Source organism: Crotalus tigris, unplaced genomic scaffold (assembly GCF_016545835.1).
Source record: "Crotalus tigris isolate CLP2741 ecotype Arizona unplaced genomic scaffold, ASM1654583v1 scf7180000018701.437623, whole genome shotgun sequence".
Classification (NCBI taxonomy): domain Eukaryota; kingdom Metazoa; phylum Chordata; class Lepidosauria; order Squamata; family Viperidae; genus Crotalus; species Crotalus tigris.
The window spans coordinates 310,632-330,841 of NW_024097155.1; the positions used below are offsets into that span (position 1 = coordinate 310,632).

Below are 20,210 nucleotides of genomic sequence, written 5' to 3' on the forward strand. Positions count from 1 at the left end.
TTTTTTTAAAAAAAATCCCAGAGCAATGTACGATAATAGAGCAAAACCCAGGCAGTATTTGACTTATGACTGCAATTCAACCCAACGTTCATGTTGCTAAGCGTGACATTTGTTAAGTGAGTTGTGTCCCATTTCACGACCTTTCTTACCACACTCACTAAATAATAATAATAATAATAATAATAATAATAATAATAATAATAATAATAATAATAATAATAAAAAAAAAAAGTTGGAAGGACCTTGGAGGTCATCGAGTCCAACCCCCTGCTCAGGCAGGAACGCTACACCATTTCGGACAAATGGCTGTCCAGTCTCTTCTTAAAAACTTCCAGGGTTGGAGCATTCGCAACTTCTGGAGGCAGGTTGTTCCATTGGTTAATTGTTCTAACTGTCAGGAAGTTTCTCCTAGGTTGCTTCTCTCCTTGTTTAGTTTCCATCCGTTGCTTCTTGTCCTGCCTTCAGGCACCTTGGAGAATAGCTTGACTCCCTCTTCTTTGTGGCAGCCCCTGAGATATTGGAACACTGCTATCATGTCCCCCATCATCCTTCTCTTCAATAAACTAGACAGACCCAATTCCAGCAGCCGTTCCTTATATGCTTTAGCCTCCAGTCCCCTAATCATTTTTGTTGCTCTTCTCTGTACTCTTTCTAGAGTCTCAGCATCTTTTTTACATCTTTTTTGCATCTTTTTTACATGAATGATTGTAAGTCGAGGATGACCTGTATGAGCCCTAGATCCATAAAAGCATCTGGTCCATTATCCAGAGCATGGTAGTGAAGCAGGGACTTATCACCTTTCCAGGTTAAATAACGTTTTTATTGAAAACTAGAAGAAGTCAGAAGATCAGTTACTACGGAAATCAGGAATACGGTCTAGGGAAAGAGGCCTATCTATATGCCTGGATCAGTGCTTAAATCCTAGGTCTTGTTCCCCTTCCATTTCATGCTAACAGACTTTGGCCATGTTCACACAACAGTCAGATCTGGCCTGAGGCTCTAGATATCTCCCTCTTCACCCTCATGTCTACTTATGAATACAATAAACTGTAACTGAAAAGCGTTTGAACTTTTGCATTTTATCTCTGTGTGTAACTGTGAATGTGAGAGAGAGAGAGACATAGAGAGAAAAAGAGAGAGCGAGAGAGAGAGAGAAAAAAGAGAGAGAGAAAGGGAGAGAGAGGGGGGGAGAGGGAGAGAGAGAGAGAGAGAGAGAGAGAGAGAGAGAGAGAATCTAATTAAACCAGTGACCTCCATTCTTTTGGACACCAGGGACCGGAGGGGGTGTGGTTTCACATACTGCCTGCATCCCACACGGGGCTTCATTTGTTTGCATGGCCTGGTTTCTGGTATGCCACAGCCCAGTGCCGGTCCACGGACTGGGGGTTGGGGACCCCTGAATTAGACGACTAATTCAAATTTGGTAATTTATACAACGCATGGAATGAAAATGAACAGAAAAGAAAACCGCGCGTAGAGATTTCGATGTCCACAGCATCTGTTCATCCTAATCTGCATTCTTAGTGACATACAGTATGTTCCTCTGCTTGGGCCAGCTGAAACACAACGAATCTACAAATATATTCTGTTACATGTTTTTTGGGGTTTTTTTTAAGCAAAATCTACTTGTACAGTAGAAAGCGTCTTTGCAACAAATCTTATTCCCAGTACCGTTTGCAGAATTCTCAATAACCTCTGAAGTTCAGGCCGCTGTGGGGAGGGGTCCTTTTGAGGTATCCACAATAAGGCGCCTTAGTCCTGCTGGTGTCCACGAGGAATACCAATGAGTCTTGGAAGCCTGGAGAAGCAACAGCCACACTTGGAAACTCCCTTCCCAGTCCTTCCATCTCTAGGAAGCAGCAGGGTTAGGGTTTAGAACAGGGATGTCCAACCTTGACCACTTTAAGACCTGTGGTCGTCAATTCCCAGAATTCCTCAGCCAGCCATGCTGGCTAGGGAATTCTGGGAGTTGAAATCCACATGCCTTAATGTGGTCAAAGTTGGACACTCCTGGTTTAGAAGGAAATGGAGTGAGCGGTGATAAACGAAGAAGTGGGCAAATTTCACAAAAACCTTCTCCAAGCCCACATCAGGAACAGCTTTGGAGGAAAAGTGTAAATTCCTTCCTGTCAGTTCCTCCCTTCTTTTCTGATTTCAGTCCCTTCCCCTTTCAGGTCATTCTGCTGACAAGATTACAATCAAATGATTAGATTGGGCGAGCAGACCATATGGGACGTTTCCTTGTTTCCTAAGAGCATGATGCTCGAGTCACAGAAGTTATGAAAACTGAACATGAGGTTCATCTGCTACTTGCCGTAATTTTGGCCAGCAGAATAAAGTGGCACTAGAAGAAGAACGCCATTCCCAATCCGAGCAGAAACACCAAACTTTTATACTGATCTTTCTCTGCATTTGTTAATCTGTACCGTCTTCCACCATTCTACTCTGACCAAGTACAGATGGTTCATTTAGGGACCGTCCAAAGTTACAACAGCACTGGGAAAATTTGATTTAGGATCATTTTTCACAGTTACGACCTTTGTGGCCTCCCCACGGTCATGTGATCGAAACTCTGATGCTTGGCAACTGCTCCTATTTATGACGGCCGCAGCGTCCTGGGGGGGGTCATGTGATCCTTCTTTGGCGAACTTCTGACGAGCAAAGTCAAGGGGGGAGACGGACTCGCTTAACAACCGGGTTACTAACTTACCAGCTGCAGTGATTCGCTTAACAACGGTGGCAAGAAAAATGGGGCAAAGCTCACTTAAGCCACATCTCGTTTAACGACAAAAATGTGGGCCTTGGTTGTGGTTCGTGAGTCGAGAACGACCTGTCATTCGAATTGGCTTGAGGAATTCCCAGAATTTCTCGACCAGCATGAGGAATGGCTGAGGGATTCTGGGAGTTGAAGTCCACAAGTTGCCAAGTTTGGAGACCTCTGGTTGAAATCGTTTATTTTATTTGTGGGGAAAATGCACACAAGTGACTCTAGCTGCAAAACTGGAGAACATCCGTCTTGGAGCATTCTGTGGATCTTGGCCCTTGTTTCCTAGAGGTGCTGTTTGATTCCCCTTCTCTCTTAGTATCTTTCTCAGGAGTTTTCCACAGAGAGCGACATGACAGGGTGATGGTGGTGGTGGTGGGGGAAACATGTCTTGAAAAACAGATTGCAAGCGATAAAGACAGAGAAGTGACAGGCATTCCGCCATCTGCTCCGCATCTCCCTGGAGACTTCAAGATTGAGGGAGGAAGGTGAGTGAAGAAGCTTGGAAATTGATTCGCACGCAATTAGTTAAATGACAGCAGGAAGGATGCGTGAACTTTTAAGAGCCCATTTCAACAAAATGGGACACAATTGCACCTTCCGCTTTCTCTGTCGGAAAGGGGGTCGCCTCCAATTGCTGAAAACACTAAACCAGAGCACGTTTTGGAGACAGACATCACTCCCCCTTAAATCTCAATTTAGTTTAGAACAGAGCTGGAAGGACCTTGGAAGTCATCTAGTCCAACCCCCTGCTCAGGCAGGAAACCCTATACCATGTCAGACAAATGGCTGCCTAGTCTCTTCTTAAAAACCTCCAGTGATGGAGCACCCACAACTTCTGGAGGCAAGCTGTTCCACTGGTTAATTGTCCTCACTGTTAGGAAGTTTCTCCTTAATTCCAGTTTGCTTCCATCTTTGATTAGTTTCCATCCATTTGTTTCTTGCCTTGCCTTCTGGTGCTTTGGAAAATACATTGACCCTCTCCTCCTTGTGGCAGCCCCTCAAATACTGCTTTCATGTCACCCCTAGTTCTTCTTTCCTCTAGACTAGCCATATAGTATCCCTCAATTGTTCTTCATATGTTTTCATTTCCAGGCCTTTAATCATCTTAGTTGCTCTTCTCAGCACTTTCCCCAAAATCTCAACAAAGTCTCTTTTTTGTAAATGTGGTGACCAAAACTGGTGTGGTCTTACTAAGGTTTTATAAAGCTGTACTAATCACGTGATTTTGATTCTATGCCTGAATCAAAGCTCTCTTTTAAAATGATTAAAACTCTCTTTTAAAATGATTAGCAGATATACATTTGTAGATAGGTTATATTAACAGATATTAGCAGATTTAAAATTCTCGTTTAAAATTATTAGCAAAGCATGGAAAAAAAAAACCCAAGCAGAAAAATCTACTCTGGGCCCTTCCATTTTTTATTAGGTTTTCAGTGATCATGGATTCCAAGCAATATGACCAAACTGTTGGGGATGCTGGGAATTGAAATTCAACGCCTGGAGGACAGATTCTCTATCTCAATGCACATGTTGGCAAATCTCCAAACCCTTCTGCTGTTCTCCTTTTAGCTTTTACTGCTAGAACATTTTTTCTGAGACAAGGCTAAAGGGATGGTTATGGGAAAACATGGAAGAAGAGCAGACATTTAAAGACAAGCACCCTGGAGCCTTTGCCTCACAAGGAAAATTTAAAACTAAAAGAGATGGGAGGTGGCAACACAATCAAGATTTGTAAAAATACAAGTTGTGAGAAACAATGAAGATGGCAAAGGGCAACTGAAAAGGTACAGCCTCCTATTCATCTCTATCATGGCTGGAGATAGTGGAAAACTACTATTTCACCTTGGTCAATCCCTCTAGGAGAGGGGTAGGCAACCTTGGCTCTTTGATGACTCATGGACTTCAACTCCCAGAATTCCTCAGCCAGCATGGCTCAGCTTGGAAACCTCCCCCTTTCCCCTCAGCATGGCTGGCTCAGGAATTTTGGGAGTTGAAGTCCATGAGTCATAAAAGAGCCAAGGTTGCCTACCCCTGCTCTAGGATAAGAAGTGGCAAAAGCTGGGGCTGGAGTTAAAAGAGGGATCAGCCTAGAATCCCTACATAGCCACAAGCAGATTAAATCCAAGCCCATTTGGATTCTGTTCACCTTTATCTAACTCCAAGCAGGTGCCAACTGTTACTTGAGAAGATTCCTATGCATAGCCTGTTTAGCAATAGATAATTTAATTGAGACGTCATGTGTGGATCTGATCTTTGGCGCCTGACAGCCTCCATCCTGTGTCTGAAGAAATAGACATAGGAAATTCTAGAACGCTACTTTATTGATATTCAGTACAATAAGAAGAGTTGAAAGCCTCTGTTTCCTCTTCCTTCCCTCTTGTACCAAAGAATCAAGCCAAACCAATATTGAGTTTCTTTCCCATCCTTTCCCGTTTTCCCAGGCTAAGTTCTCATTTCCTAATAGTTGCCACATATTTCCTTCAAGATTCTTTGTACTCCTCTACTCTCTTTTACAAAGATATTGGTGACTGCGTGCCTTCAACAAGACTGAATGGTCTCCCATCAGACTGGGTCAGAACTGTTCTGTGACTGAAACACGAGCAAAATAATTATGAAATTTAAACTTTATATGAACTAGAGCTAACCTCATCAGATTCAAAAGCCAGCATTCTCAACTGCAGCAGAGATATATAGTGAGAGAGGCAGTGGAGTTAAGTGGCAGAGACAGGATATGACAGTTCAATTAAAGTGAAGGCATGCAAAGTAAACACAAGCGACTTTTTCTTACAACAGTAATTGATGGCAACTGGCTTTGCGGTGTCAAATTGATTGTGGGAAGAGATGAAAAGCTACTGTCTCTATTCAGGCCCAAATGATCAAACAAAGGTTTTGCTTTTTTTTAAAAAAAAAATTTAGCTCCATTTTGTTCTGGTGGTCTCTTTCTAAAGTCCATGTTGAAGGATGGTGGCTGCAAGTCCCATTTCATAATAACAGAAATAAGGGCAAACCAAGAATTAAAGAGACAGAATGGGAGATATTATCATAATTGATAATGTCAGATTTGAGTTGTAGATAGGCTAAATAATAACAACAAAGCAAAAGAACTGCAGAAAAAAATCACAAAATACAAAGACCTGCAAATAGAAGTGGAACAACTGTGGCAAAAGAAAGCAAGGATAGTACCAATAGTAATAGCCGCCTTGAGTGTAATCCCAAAACATCTGGAGCACCACTGACAAATTCACCATTGGTCAATTGCAAAAGGCAGCTTTATTCCAAGGCATTGACAAACTTAGTCAATTGCAAAAGGCATCTCTATTCAGAAGAGTTTACATCCAGCAACGATACGTTGAACACCATCAAACAACCACATCTGCCTGCCCCAGGTTCTTGGGAAGGACTCAACAGATGGACAAAAATTCCAAATCCAGTTCAACATCTAGAGGACTGTTTGATCATAGTAATAATATTATAATAACATATTTATTATTAAATGTATTTGCTGCCAACAACCGGCTCACTATAGTGTATCGCACCAGCTCCTCCTTTGGAATGACATTTTGATATTTCTTCTTTTCTTCTTTCTTCCTTGGTGAGCATTTTCGTATCTACACACATAGCAAATGTGCTCTGTGAATAGACATGGGAGACCTCCTCAGCTGACTAATTAATTTCATGGGAATTTTCCTCAAGGGTGTCCTCCATTGTGTTATGACCAAAATCTCACTGCTTGAAGTCACAGTTTAACACTATGCTTGATGTTTTTGAAGCATGAAAAGGGCCGACATTGTGCTGCTGTTTTGATATTCGAAAACCAGACTGTTTTTCCCTGTAATTGATTTTGTGGATTAATATCCAGTATCAGTGGCTTCTTTGGCTGCTGATAAAAAGCAAAACAAGAACACAAAAGAAAAACTGAGCCAAAGAAACACATTGTCATGGTCATTTGAAGCACTGCACCACTGAGTTGTGGTTGCGCAGTGGTTAAAATGCAGTAGTGCAGGGTACTTCTGCTGACTGCCACCTGCCAGCAGTTCGGCAGTTCAGTTCTCACAGGCTCAAGGTTGACTCAGCTTTCCATCCTTCTGAGGTCAGCAAAATGAGGACCCAGATTGTTGGAGGCAAGAAAGATGCTGATTCTGTAAACTGCTTAGAGAGGTCTGTAAAGCACTGTGAAGTGGTAGATACGTCTAAGTGCTATTGCTAACTCTGCTCACTGCCTGGAGTTTGATCCTGACCAGCTCAAGTTTACTCAACCTTCCATCCTTCCGAGGTCAGTAAAGTGAGGACCCAGGTTGTTGGGGGGCAAGATGCTGACTTTGTAAACCACTTAGAGAGGTCTGTAAAGCACTATGAAGTGGTAGATAAGTCTAAGTGCTACTGCTATCTAATCAAGTGCCTGTCTGTATTCAGAACCACATGGACTCTCCAGAAGCCCTTCTGCCATTCTCCCAATAGAGTGGACAACCTAACACTATATTAACAGAAGAGACTATCTGTAGCTCAAGGTTGAACCGTGGAGTCCTTGGTGTTCTCTGAACTTGGTTGTTTATTTAAAGACATTTTATTACCAGACTGGATAAGATCTTCAGGTACTTATATAGGGCTTTTCTGTGTAGAAAACTTCTCCATCAATTTATTTTTCTCACCAGTTGTCCCTCAGTGTGAGGCAAGAGATTCCACTTTTAGCAGTTTTTTTTTTAAAGGAAAAGAGAAATTTGTAATGTTATTGGACTGTCTTCATTTCAAGAGGACCAAGGCGTATATGCAAACTGCTTTTGACCATATCGTGATCTCTCCAATGGTCTCCAGCTTTTCTTCAATTAAATTGCAAGGGAAGATTAAATGGAAGACATCCAGTCGTGGTGCTTTTTTCAAACTGGGAAAGGCTTTTTAGAGAAGGAAAGGTCCATAATAAATGCAAGGGTGACCGCAGGATATGGTTAAAAGAAAAATCAAGATAGCAACCACAAAGACACATGCAAAGCCCTACCTGTTTTTATGAATGCACACAAAATTGAGTAGAGCTTTGATCCTACCCTTGTGGTTGCCATCTTGATTTTTTTGGACCATACAGATGACAACCCGACAAGGAACATCCTATTTCCTGTCAATCACAAAAGGTTCAAAAACACCATGGAAAGAAATTGGAAAGAATCTCTTAAACATCTGGAGAACAAGGTAGAAAAATGGAAGATTCTCTTAGGGGCAGAAAACTTTAAATATTGGCAAGATTGATATCGACAAAGTCTTTGAACAACTCATATGGACTCAAGGAAGGTTACTGCCCCAAATCAATTTGCTTCTTGGATTGTTAACCTTGCTTCTCCTCCCCTTTTGTTCCATGCGAAGCTGTCCACAAAAGAGACCCTGGAAAGTCGTAAACTGGCTAGTTTGAGCACTGCCATTCTTTTCCCAGGGGAGAGCCAAAGGTACAGGAAGAATCTGTTTGTCTACTGCCAGGAGGAAACATTCATGCTGCAGCATCAAGTTAAGCGTCGCAGGAGATGGGACAAAGCCTGCCAGATAAATTGGTCCCATCTGAGTCTTGGTTCACCAGTCTACCGTGCATGGAATTCCTAGAACGCCATCTCTGTAGTGGCAGCTGCAGACTTTTCCCTACGTCTGCCCTTCCTTAAATCTCTACCCTCTGCAAGATGGATTGTAAATCACCCTCAAGGAGAAGGAAGGAAGGAATGGAGACCCCGAAAACCTCACCCAAACAAAGACAATGAGAACCTCTCACAGCAAACAAAGGCAAAAAAAAAACAAAAACAATCCCAGGTACTTGTCCCTTCTTTAAGGAAAATGATGGAGCTGGGGCAAAGAGAGCAGACTGGTCCAGGGGCGTTAAGAAATATGCACACAAGCAGCAGGGCTAAGGATGGGTCCCAGAAAAATCTGCTCCAGGCAATACTGAAAACTGACATCCCCTGCCTTTTGCAAAGCACAGCTTTGGGGCTTGTGTATTTTACTAAAAAGGATGGTCCCTTTGCAGGGTTTTTCTTTAGCCTTCAAGCCAGCCCTTTCTTGGAATGTTCTAAGAGAGGAATCAGTCACTCAAGCTTTGCACTCGCTTTTCTAAACATTCTCTGTAAATAGTACGTGATCTAACAGTCCATTTCTTGGCCTTAAAGGTGTACAACGGCTTTTTTTTTTTTTTTTGCAATGACAATGCAGAAGTGGGGGGGGGAGAGAGAAATATGCGATCTGTTTGCTAATGAGCTGACACTGCAGTGGCTTCAGGAATATGGTAGAGTGTACACTACAGGCACAAACTAGAAAGAGACAGCAGAGGCACGCGAGAACTTGAAAGCATCCATTCAAACCTTAATAGTATCCGAGGCCGACGGAGGAGTTAATTTAAATCCAGGGGGAAAAGGAGGAGAGGAATTAGACAGAGACCCACCCGTGATAAAGTTGGGCATTGCCGCTGTCCTGTTGCACCATATTCCAGCAAAAGATGTCTTACTCCGTGCGTGAGCCAAAAAACCCCCGCAACATCTCAGCAGCATCCACCTGCTGGCTCAGCCTTTGGTTACACAGCTTGGACTTATAAAGCAAGTTAGCTCCTGCATTCATCAGTGGTTTTTCTTTTCCTACCTTAAGGGCCACAAAAAGCTTAAGCCTGCAAAGATCACTAACATCTAAATCACCTATAAGTGGGGGGAAACCCAAACAGGGGTCTTTTTTTAAAAAAGCATTTCTGCTTATCCATCACATCTCCCAAAATAGGAAAAACATCAACACAAGCATGAACAGCTGACATAAGATGAACTATCACAGAGAGGGAACTGGATGAAGAAAAGAAAGTGGTTTGACCAAATGGCATTGGGGAGTCTTTTTTTTTTTTTTCAGCCTCCAAAATTTCCCTTCTCTGCTTTTTTCAAAATAGTTTGGTCCTACTTCAGACGTGCCCCAATTTACAACACACTAGACACCATAAACTCAGAGGGAAGTTTCCTTTCTGAGGCAACAAGGACCAGTTCACACAGGATGCTAAGCCAAAGTTTGTTGACTAAACCACCGCTATCTGTTCCATAAGGCATGGTTGACAAAAGCGGGATTTGCATCATGGCAGCTAAACCCACATCATTAATTGACCTGAAATCATGGGTGAGTTCAATCTCAGAAAACATTCTTAAAATAAAATTTAAAATTTTTTTAGCTCGACCATCTTCAAACAAACACCTCTTTCATTTTTGGTCATGACAGTTCTGGAATTAATATGTGTCTCTTTCATCTCTATTTGAATCACCCTCATTTGTTTATTGGACAAAGGTATAGGGATGCCCATCAATTGAAAGGAATTCTGGGTGGCCGACAAGAATGAAAGCACAATACAGTTATCAACTAAACAAAAATTAAAACTAGAAAGGCATTACTGAACCCCCAATAAAACTCACTTCCATAGATCAACCACCCAGTACCAGCAACATGCACCTTTCCATGCTCAAGGACGGCCCCATTGTTAGGTCAACTGATAGATGCTGATTCATGAGAAGTACTGGCAGAAAAACATTAAATTCGCCCTTAGAAGTTGTTTGCTATGCCACTGTCAGAGTAGAAGTAAGAGACTGTAAGATCTACTGGGTAGAAGTAAGTAGATTGTAAGATCTACTGAGCTTTTGTACTTGGGATGGGGCTGGTCCACCTGATTCTCCTCTGCCTCAAGCAGCCAATTTATCAGACAATCCACGGTGATAAAACTTGGGTTCATTTTATACATCTTTTGTAGTTCACCCATTTCCCATCTCAAAGTCATGATGGGTAAAATACTGAGATGGACCAAGAAGAGATTCTTGGCCACCTATCCTAGACATACAAATCCTAGAATTTCCTAGGCAGGTTTAAGGACAACATGTATCTACATCAACTTGCAGCTGTTGTTAAATCACCTATTGCTTGCAGAGCACAAGCATATTGGACAACAATCCTTGAGGAAGGATGAGAAGCCAGATGACTATAAGAAGAAAAACATCTGCGGAGAGCCCATTTGGTCTAGTGCAAGGGTCTGCAACCTTGACAACTTTAAGACTTGTGGACTTCATCTCTCTGAATTCCTCAGCTGAGGAATTCTGGGAGCTGAAATCCACAAGTCTTAAAGTTGTCAAAGTTGCAGACCCCTGGTCTAGTGGTTAAGGCCGGAAAGCAAAAGACTGAATCCAAGTCCCACCTTATCTAGGAAAGCCGGCGGGGTGACTTTAGACTTATCACCAGGAGACAGTGAGTTCTAGTTCCTCCTTAGGCATGGAAGCATGGAATCAACTTTGGGCCAATCACCAGGAGATTCCACCTTAGGCATGAAAGCTAGCTGGGTGTTTCTGGGCCAATTAATCAGGACAAGTGATTTTTGTTCTGCCTTAGGCAAGAAAAACAGCTGTGTGATTGTGGGCCAATCACCAGGAGCTGTGATTTCTGATCCGCCTTAGGCATGAAAGCCAGATGGGTGATCTTGGGCCAGTCCTTGTCTCTTAGCCAAACTCACCTCAAGAGTTGTTGTGGTGGGGAAAATAGGAAGAAGGTTTTCGCCACCTTTAGTTATTTTTTAAAAATAATACAGGCAGGATAGATACAAATAAATAAATAAAATCATAAGTCAAGTGAACCCATCAAGAATGGCAATCAGTAGCTCATTTGCAGAAAGATAGGGAATCACCCTTGGCATATGACTATAAATATCTTCAGATGTTTAAAAAAATTACTTTCAGGTTTGGCACGAATAGCCTCCATTTGGTTTATTTATTTGTAGCTGCAAAATCTTTAAATATTCCCTATCCAAGCCCACAAATAACGTTTCCACCATCACCCACCGTTTATAATATATCATCAGGTAAGCTTTTTTATTCCTGGAAGGTCACCTTTCCCAGCCTTTCCTCAATGCACTTGGCCAACAGATGCTGCTGTGCATCAAGTAGGATGGAAAAGGACTGGAACAGGGACAGGTTGCGGCTCTTTTCCACTTGCTCACAAAAAGTTAGAACTGGTCTGCTTTAAATCAATTCATCTGACGAAGAGCTATTGCCAAACGGATAGAAATGTCATCTCTGTCCCAAAGAATTAGGGCATTCTCTGCCATACAACGCTGACTAATATGAGCATGAAAAACAGATGGCAGTTCTAACAATCACATTGATCTATGAGGAGTTGCCTAGTCAAAGACATTGGACCTACAAATACTAGGAACATTTAAATGAAACAATAGGGCCACTAGGTTTATGCCTTGCAGCTAAGCCTTCTTGAAAAAAAATAAGCTGGTCCCAGCCTGAAAAATAGGAGAACAGGAGAAACATCTCTATGATCACATCCAGCCGAAGTCTTCCATAAAATAGTAGTGGCCTTCTAGATTACAGAATAACCAAGTTGGAAGAGATCTTGGAAGTCTTCTAGTCCAACTACCCTGTTTAAGCAGAGATAAGTGGTCATCCAATCTCTTCTCAAAACCCTCCCGTGATGGAACACCCACAACTTCTGGAGAAAAGTAATTCCACCAATTAATTGTTCTCACTTTATCAGGAAATCTCTCCTTATTTTTAGGTTGAGTCTCTCCTTGATTAATGTCCCTAACTCTCATCAGGACACCAAGATTCGTAACTGATGATGATGTATTCCATATTTGTCAGACACGGGTTCCTTAATAATAACAGTGGAGCAATAATTAACAAGAGATGCCCATTTTAATACATCACCATGATTAAACACTAAATTAAAGGTTGGCGATTACGGCTATTTCCAGAACCCTGCATGATCAGCAAATTATAATCATCTATGGATTCCTCAGATTAAGAAAACGAGGCTGTGTAGTTATTCAAGTGGAGATTATCCTAGTAGAACATGTAAGGGAAGCCATATCTACAGTTAGAAATGAGACAGAATGTTGCATTTTAACATGAACAAATATAAATTGTTTGCCACTCCTCAAATCAAACAATATTTATGCTGCTGTCTTCAAATTGGGTGAAAACAAAGTTGAGTTTCAAATACATATTAAATTCAGACAGACTGCACCTCAAAGAGGATTACACTAAGTCCTTAAATGATAAGGATAAGGTGAAGTTTATGGAAAACTGCTCCCCAAATGTCTGTGATGCACATAAAGAAGATATGAGAAATAAAACTTGAAAACTGATGCAAGTTCTAAAACTAAATAAGTCCACAAGTCTTAAAGTTGCCTAGGTTGAGGACCCCTGACTTACAGTGAATTCCCAGCAATATTTTAGGGAAAGACAGGAGCACGGCCCAAATATCCTTCCTCATTTTCTTTCTTAAGGGTAGGGTTAAGCATCCTAGATCCAGAACACACAGCCAGATGGATGCATGAGCCTCCACCGATGGAGGAAAAGATCTACTGTGGTCTTCAAAGGTTTCCAGATGTGGCCATTGCACATCAGCCCAACACAAATAAATGAATGACCAACCCCAGTCTGCATATTCAGCTGAATAAAATAATAAGACCAAGATATGCAAACAACATCATCAATACACTTCTAAATTCAAACCCACTAGCTAGGCTCACACAACTCACTTAAGCCTAGGGATTGAATTAACCCACAATCCACTGAACTACAAATAAATCAGGCAGGCTAGGTTCACACAGCATGTTCACCCTTTCCATAATTCCTCATCACTCTGTTAAATCACTCTCTGATCTGATTAAATGTGCCGTGGCTTTAGATCTAAGGAAACTGACACAGATTGTAGGCTAAGCAAGGTTCAAGATCCAATTTCGTGTATCTGTGTGGTTGTTGTTGTTTTTTTACTTGGGTCACACGTAGAAAAGGGATGCAATAAGGAAGGCAAAAACATTGTCACAGCAGGTCATGTAGCACTAGTGAGTATATAAATATAATACAGTGCAATTTCAGATTGATTGACGCTGCATAAATATCGCTCCATTTCAGACTGAGTAGCAGCTGAAGCATCAAAGTACTGCTTTCCAGGATTGGGATTAGATGGCAGGGAACTAATTTAGAATATCAAGAAAAAACTAACAAATTGTTATTGATTGTTGTTGTGTTTCCACTGCCGTAGAAGACAGAATGCATGGGATCCTTGTTTCGAGGGGGTCAAATTCACCTGGCTAGTTTCAAGAACTGTGATTCTCAATTTGTCTGTGTCTCTTTCTCTCTCTCTCTCCCTCTCTCTTTGTCTCCCTCTCCTTCCCTCTCTCTCTATCCCTATCCCTCCCTCTCTTTCTCCATCTCCCTCTCCTTCCCTCTCTCTCTCTCCCTTTCCCTTGCCCCTCCCTCTGTCTCTTTCTCCCTCTCCTCCTCTCCCATGCTGCATTTGACCAGCATCAGTTGGCTGGGGGCACCATGTAGCCACCTCAACCCAGTGCTGAGTTGGAAGGGACCTTGGAGGTCTTCCAATCCAACCCCCTGCTCAAGCAGGAGACCGTATACCATTCCAAACAAATGGCTGTCCAATGTCTTCTAAAAAGCCTCCAGTGATGGAGCACCCACAACCTCTGAAAGCAAGTTAGTCCACGGTAAATTGTTCTAACTGTCAGGAAATTCCTTCTTAGTTCTAGGTTGCTTCTCTCCTTGATTAGTTTCCATCCATTTCTTCTTTCCCTGCCCAAGTCCTTTGGAGAATAGGTGACCCCCCCTCTTCTTCGTGGCAGCCCCTCAAATATTGGAACCCTGCTATCATGTTACCCTTAGTCCTTCTTTTTACTAGACTAGCCATACCCAATTCCTGCAACCATTTCTTTTATATGTTTTAGCCTCCAGTCCCCTGATCATCTTTGTTGCTCTTCTCTGCACTCTTTCTAGAGTAAACTGACTTCATTTACTGCTTATCCATTATCTTTCATTCTCAAGTTGATTGGGCCCTAACTAAGAGACCCGTTTGGCCCTAAGATAGAAACCATATCTGTATCAATATTCCTGCTCCCAAATCAAAACATCTCCTAACATTAAGACTGGACTTTCCTGATTGGACTTGAAGTACCAGCTGCAGTATATCAAAGGTCAATGGATTTGTTTTCCTTCACCCTACTCTATCCCTTCTTTTTTTAATTGCTCAGAAAGAAAGTGGAACAGGAGACATCAAAACAAGAAGGAAAAAAAACTGTATACATCTGTGGTGCTAATTTTTTCCTTTCTTTCCAGCCCATCAAGCTTTCTACACCATTTCTCTCCTGGCCCTCCAATTCCTAGGTGACGTCTCTCCCTTTCTACTGCCTTCTCACTGTTTCTCTCTCACACACACAAACACACATGTACGCACACACATTCTTTGCAAGGAGAAAAGCTATTTTAAGGCAGAAAAGGGCCAAAAAAAAAAAAATCCATTCTCCCCTTATCATTCCAAGGTCACTTTAAACAACAGCCACTATGCTAGTTTCTGCAAACATATTATTTGTCAAATAATGCCCCCTATCACCACTGAACATCAGTTTATATAAACCTCAACAATGAACTTATGTGTCTTTTTTTTTCCTCTCTCTTTTTTGCCTCGGTCTTTCAAAGGCTTCAGAGGAAGGAAGAGAAAGCAATCCATATTTGGCCTGTAAGAATCAACCCATTTTGTCCTATGCAGAAAGCCCTGCACAATAAATTAACTTCTCCTTATGCTTGGCTGCTGTGACACAGTCTGTAGTTTCTCATACCGCAGCTCTGGATGTTGGGGCAAAAAGAAGGAGAGACCAGATGGAAGAAGAGAAGAAAGGTTTGAAAACTAAGCAGGGGACGTGGGATTGTAAGAAAATCCAGCCAGCTACTTACATGCGTTGGTCACTGAAAAACTGTTAGAAGAATCCAGATGATCCACATGGTAGTTCAAATGAAACGGCTTTTCTGTGAAATTTTGGTTTGTGTTGTACAACTGCACAGCAAATCGGAATGCGCTGTGCTCCTGGACAGTGTTTCTCATGAAAAGTCCTCCTACAATGGAGAAGACATAGGATATTTTTTAAAAAAACAAAAAAAAACCAACAACACTGAGGATTGGGAGAAAACAGAAGGATCGTCTGGTTTAAAATGCCCTGAGGCATTTACTGTTACCCAAGACCACATTTCATGTCAAAAATCAGCAAGCTACATAAATCTGCATTCACATCTTCAATGCAGGAATGTTGTTCTCTCTTGCTCTTGCTCTTGCTCTCTCTCTTTCTCTCTCTCTCTCTCTCTCTCTCTCTCTCTCTCTCTCTCTCTCTCTCTCTCTCTCTCTCTCTCTCTCTCTCTCTCTCTCTCATATACACACACACACAGAGAGGCTTTTCAAATCCTGCTGGGCTGTAATTCTCAGCCATGCTAATTTGGAACTCAGCCCCGTTGAAAAAGCAAAGGGGTTTCAAAGGCGAGACAAGTCAGACCAAGCAGCAAATCTATAAAGTACAAGGGGAATTCTACCTAGGTTTATGCTCAGCCAGGTCCCTCTGTGTAGTGAGTTCTTCTGAGGCACAGAGAAGGGGGGGGGGCTTCTAATCCTGCAAGACCCCTTTCAAGCAAGAAGGTCGAAACCCCCAAGAGACATCCTACCTACAGCATCAGCCCAAGCAAGTTGGGCAGGACTTCCCCCCCCCCAATCCAAAACGCAGCCCGATCTGAGCATTGTTATATGCGGCGGTCCATGGGATTGATTTCCCGGGTCAATTTCCACAGAGGGCTGTGTTGGAAAATGGAACTGGGGAAGAGATGTACTTCAAAGCAGGAAAGCTCAGGGCAGAATTTGCTTCTCTCCATCCCTGCGATCAGAAATAAATCCTGCTGCATTCAGAGAGGCATCCTTCAGGCTAAATGGCTAGAAGAACCACAGCCTAACCATGCTCAGTCAGAGCCAAGGCTAAGGCAGGTAAGCCTATTCTGTCCCAAACCTGTACAGCTATTCAAAGACCAGAATGGACTTATTTAGGGGGGGGAAATGATTAAAACCATGTACTGAACCCCAGATCTGAGAAAACCTAGCTCTCTGATCTCCAGGGATCACCAGATTTAAATGTGCAATTATGTGGCTCCCTCCCCTGCCCTCCAAAGCAGCCTAAATAAAACAGAGGTAAAAGGTCCCTAAGCAAAGTTTCAACTAGCCCTGAAGGTATTCTTATCTACCAAATAGAATGGCAGATTGCAGCTGCCTTCTGGGCAGAGAAGAAAGAATAGAATAGAATAGAATAGAATAGAATAGAATAGAATAGAATGGAATGGAATGGAATGGAATGGAATGGAATGGAATGGAATGGAATATAGACTGGAATATAGACTAGACTAGACTAGACTAGAGTAAAATGGGATGGAATATAGACTAGAATATAGACTAGACTGGAATGGAATGGAATATAGACTAGAATATAGACTAGAGAGTAGAGTAGAATGGGATGGAATATAGACTAGAATATAGACTAGACTAGAAGAGAAGAGAAGAGAAGAGAAGAGAAGCTGGAAGGGACCTTGGAGGTCTTCTAGTCCAACCCCTCTTTCAAGCAGGAGTGCATCACAGACAAATGGCTGTCCAATCTTTTCTGGAAGAGCTCCAGTGATGAAGCACCCACAACTCCAGGAGACAAGCTGTTCCATTGGTTAATTATTCTCACCGTCAGGAAATTTCTCCTTAGTTCTAGATTGGATTTCTCTTTAAGGAGTTTTCACCCATTCCTTCTTGCCCTGTCCTCTGACGCTTTGGAGAATACATCAGTTCTCCCTCTTCTCTGTGACAGCCCTTCAAGTACTGGGAATTCAGCTGTCATGTCACACACACCCCCCCCCCAGCCCTTCTCTTTGTTACACTAGACATACCAGTAGGATTTAGCCACCAGATTCCTGATCGTGTTCAGGCTGGTGGGGTGGAATAGAACCCCTGAAAAATAAGGGTCCGCTTTTCTAGTTCCTTCTTCAGCCCACCCAACCAAACTCTTTTTCCGTGCAGCAGCAGCAGCAAAACAAGCCCCCCCCCCGCGTGTTCTTTCTGCACAGCACGTAGGGGGTGGGAAGGAAACAAAATAAGATATAACTGGAAAAGGGGGGGGGAGAGCAAACCGTAAGAGGTAAATGCTCCACAAACAAAATGCTATTTTTAAGTACAGCTTGGCATTTTTCAGTGCCCCAGAAGAACCCAAGTGGGCAGGCAATTTTTACACTCCTACACATAGAACAATTAAAAAAAAAAAAAACACGCGCGCACGCAAACACACACACACACACACACACACATTTGCTGCAGCAGCACGGAGTCGTTGCAGACAGACAAGGCGCGGATTATTTTGATCATCCACCTGCACTTCCCCCCCCCCACACGGTTTTGGCTGGGTACCCCGTGCCAGCTTGGGGGGGGGAAGGGCACCCCATGAATGCTTCATCTTATTTGTCTGGCACATGGGGTTCTCTCGCCCCTCCCTCTCCCGGAGAGCCAAACCGGGTATTTCAGCCCCCCCCCCAAAAAAAATTAAAAAGAAAAAAAAATGCCAGGGCAAAAAAAAAAAAAAAAAAAACCCTGCAAAAACAGATTTCATTTGCAGCACTTGGACAGCTCCCGGACGTGGGTTCAAAACCCAGGCACATCAGCTCAGACCAAACCCCAAAAAGTTTCAAAGGGAAGCCCGGTGTGTGGGGGGGGGAGGGCATTCGGTGGGCTTGCAAACAGCAACCCCCGACCCAGACAGGCTGGCCCCGCGTGGCACAATTCCACGGAAGTTTTTTGCCCTGCCAGTTCTCCCGGGGAAGGGAAGGGAAGGGATCCGCTTCCTTTGCACCCAAGCAAGGCACGGCTGGCTTCCGAAACGCCCAACTTCAGCCGAGAGATCCCGCAGGCGGGCCAAAGGATCCCAATCCGCATTAAAGCCCGGCGCCCGATCACTTGCGCTGCATTCCCCCTCGCTTTCCAAGCGACCAAACCGTTACGTTCAATTCAATCGTTCAGTTGAGATTCCTCCAGCCCACCCCCCCCCACCCGCTTCCCTCAATTGTTGGGTACCCTATTCGGAGTAGTCCCAACTCCAACGGCGAGCAACTAACTCCTTGTGGGGTTATTGCAGCCGAGGGAGGGGAGGAAAGGGGTGGTGGAGGGGGGGGGGGAAAGGCAGTTGGATAGGGAGTTTTGAGCTGAAGCAAGCCCCCCCCCCTCGCCTCAAAGCTTTCATCCAACACTTAACGTGAGGAGGGTGGAGATGAAGATCATGCGAGTCGGGGAAAAGGGGGTGAGGGGGGGGGCTCCCGCTTCTCACCTATGCTGATGGTGTTGGGGAAGCCGGCGAGCGAGGCGGCCAGAAGCCCCAGGAGCAAGAGGAAGACTGTCGGAGCGGCGGGTCGCCCCATGGTCGCTCGCTGGCTCGGGGTTCGAGTCCGCAGCTGCTGGCCCGGTCCGCGACTGCTACCACCACCCAACTAGCCGGGCCGGCATCGGCGCAACCGCGGGGCGGCTGTGCTGCTGCTGCTACTGCTGCTGGAAAGAAGGTGGGGCGCCGGCGGGGTCCCCCCGTTTCTTCCGCCCCTCCTTCGCCTCTCGCTCGCTCGCTCGCCAGTCCAGCCGGGGAGGGATCCGCCGCGTCCGCCCGCCGAGGGTCGCTCTCGCCCTCCCCGCGTGGGAAGAAGGAGGGAAGGAAAGAAGGAGGGTGGGAAGGAAGCAAGGCGGGCAGGCAGAGAAGGAGGAGGAGGCGCGCTGGCCCTCCCTCCCTCCGCCTGCCTGGCTGGCTGCCTGCCTGCCCACCCGCGGATCGGGTCACGCGGGGAGCTCCGGGTCGCGCGGAAACTTCGATTCGTCGCCGCCGCCGCCGCTTTGCTCCTTTGCGCAGAACTGCAGCGCGGAGCTTCTGCCTGGCTCGGGCTGGGGGGCGCCGCGGAGGAAGAGGAGGAGGAGGAGGCAGCCGAGCGAGGCGCTGCAATGGGGGGGAGAGAGGGAGAGGGAGAGGGGCAGCCAGCCAGCCAGCCAGCCGCGCGGCTCACGTGGATCTGGCTTTAAAGCTGCGGTGGCCGTTGGCACCCAGCAAGCTTGCTCGGGGGAAGGAGGAGGAGGAGGAGGAGGCAGGGGGAGGGCTGGGTGGATTCCCACGTGGCCCTTGGCTCGGCTTTCCTTGGACCACCGGGATGGGTTCCCACGACACGCGAAACCCACCGCGTTTGCAGAACGGGTTGTGTGAAGCTGAGCAGGGAGGCAGGAGAGGGAGAAAGGGAAGGAAGGTCGCTGCTCCCAGTAGGTGCTGTGCAGGGGAGGGAGGGAGGGAGGGAGGAAGGAAGGAAGGAAGGAAAGGGAAGGAAGGCAAGAAGGAAAGGCAGGAGAGAGGGGAGGGAGGGAGGGAGGAAGGAAGGAAGGAAGGAAGGAAGGAAGGAAGGAAGGAAGGAAGGAAGGAAGGAAGGAAGGAAGGAAGGACTCCCACGCCCTTGTCCTGTGCGAGCCTTGATTTCCAGGCAGGTTGACCCAGGGCGAAGCGGAGCTCCTGCGTGCTTTGCCTGGGGAGGGACCTGCGGCAGATGACAGCCCTAATCGGGCTTTCTTTACTCATTGTCTTGGC

The 20,210-nt window shown here is 44.6% G+C and overlaps 1 protein-coding gene across 6 annotated transcripts in view; it reads right to left on the bottom strand.

Annotated features, from left to right (window-relative positions):
• GRIA3 (glutamate ionotropic receptor AMPA type subunit 3) overlaps positions 1–19,644 on the bottom strand; it is a 101,997-nt gene extending 82,353 nt beyond the window's left edge. For 4 of the 6 annotated variants that reach the window (XM_039355626.1, XM_039355627.1, XM_039355625.1 and 1 more), the window contains exons 1-2: positions 18,927–19,643; positions 15,496–15,654 (exon numbers count right to left, since the gene is read on the bottom strand). In XM_039355626.1, the coding sequence (XP_039211560.1) occupies positions 15,496–15,654; positions 18,927–19,017 (250 nt within the window). In that variant the 5' untranslated portion in view covers positions 19,018–19,643. Of the gene's footprint in view, positions 1–15,495; positions 15,655–18,926 lie in introns of all 6 variants that reach the window. The other 2 variants (XR_005558178.1, XM_039355629.1) reach the window with 1 other exon arrangement.
• Positions 19,645–20,210: the final 566 nt, after the last annotated feature.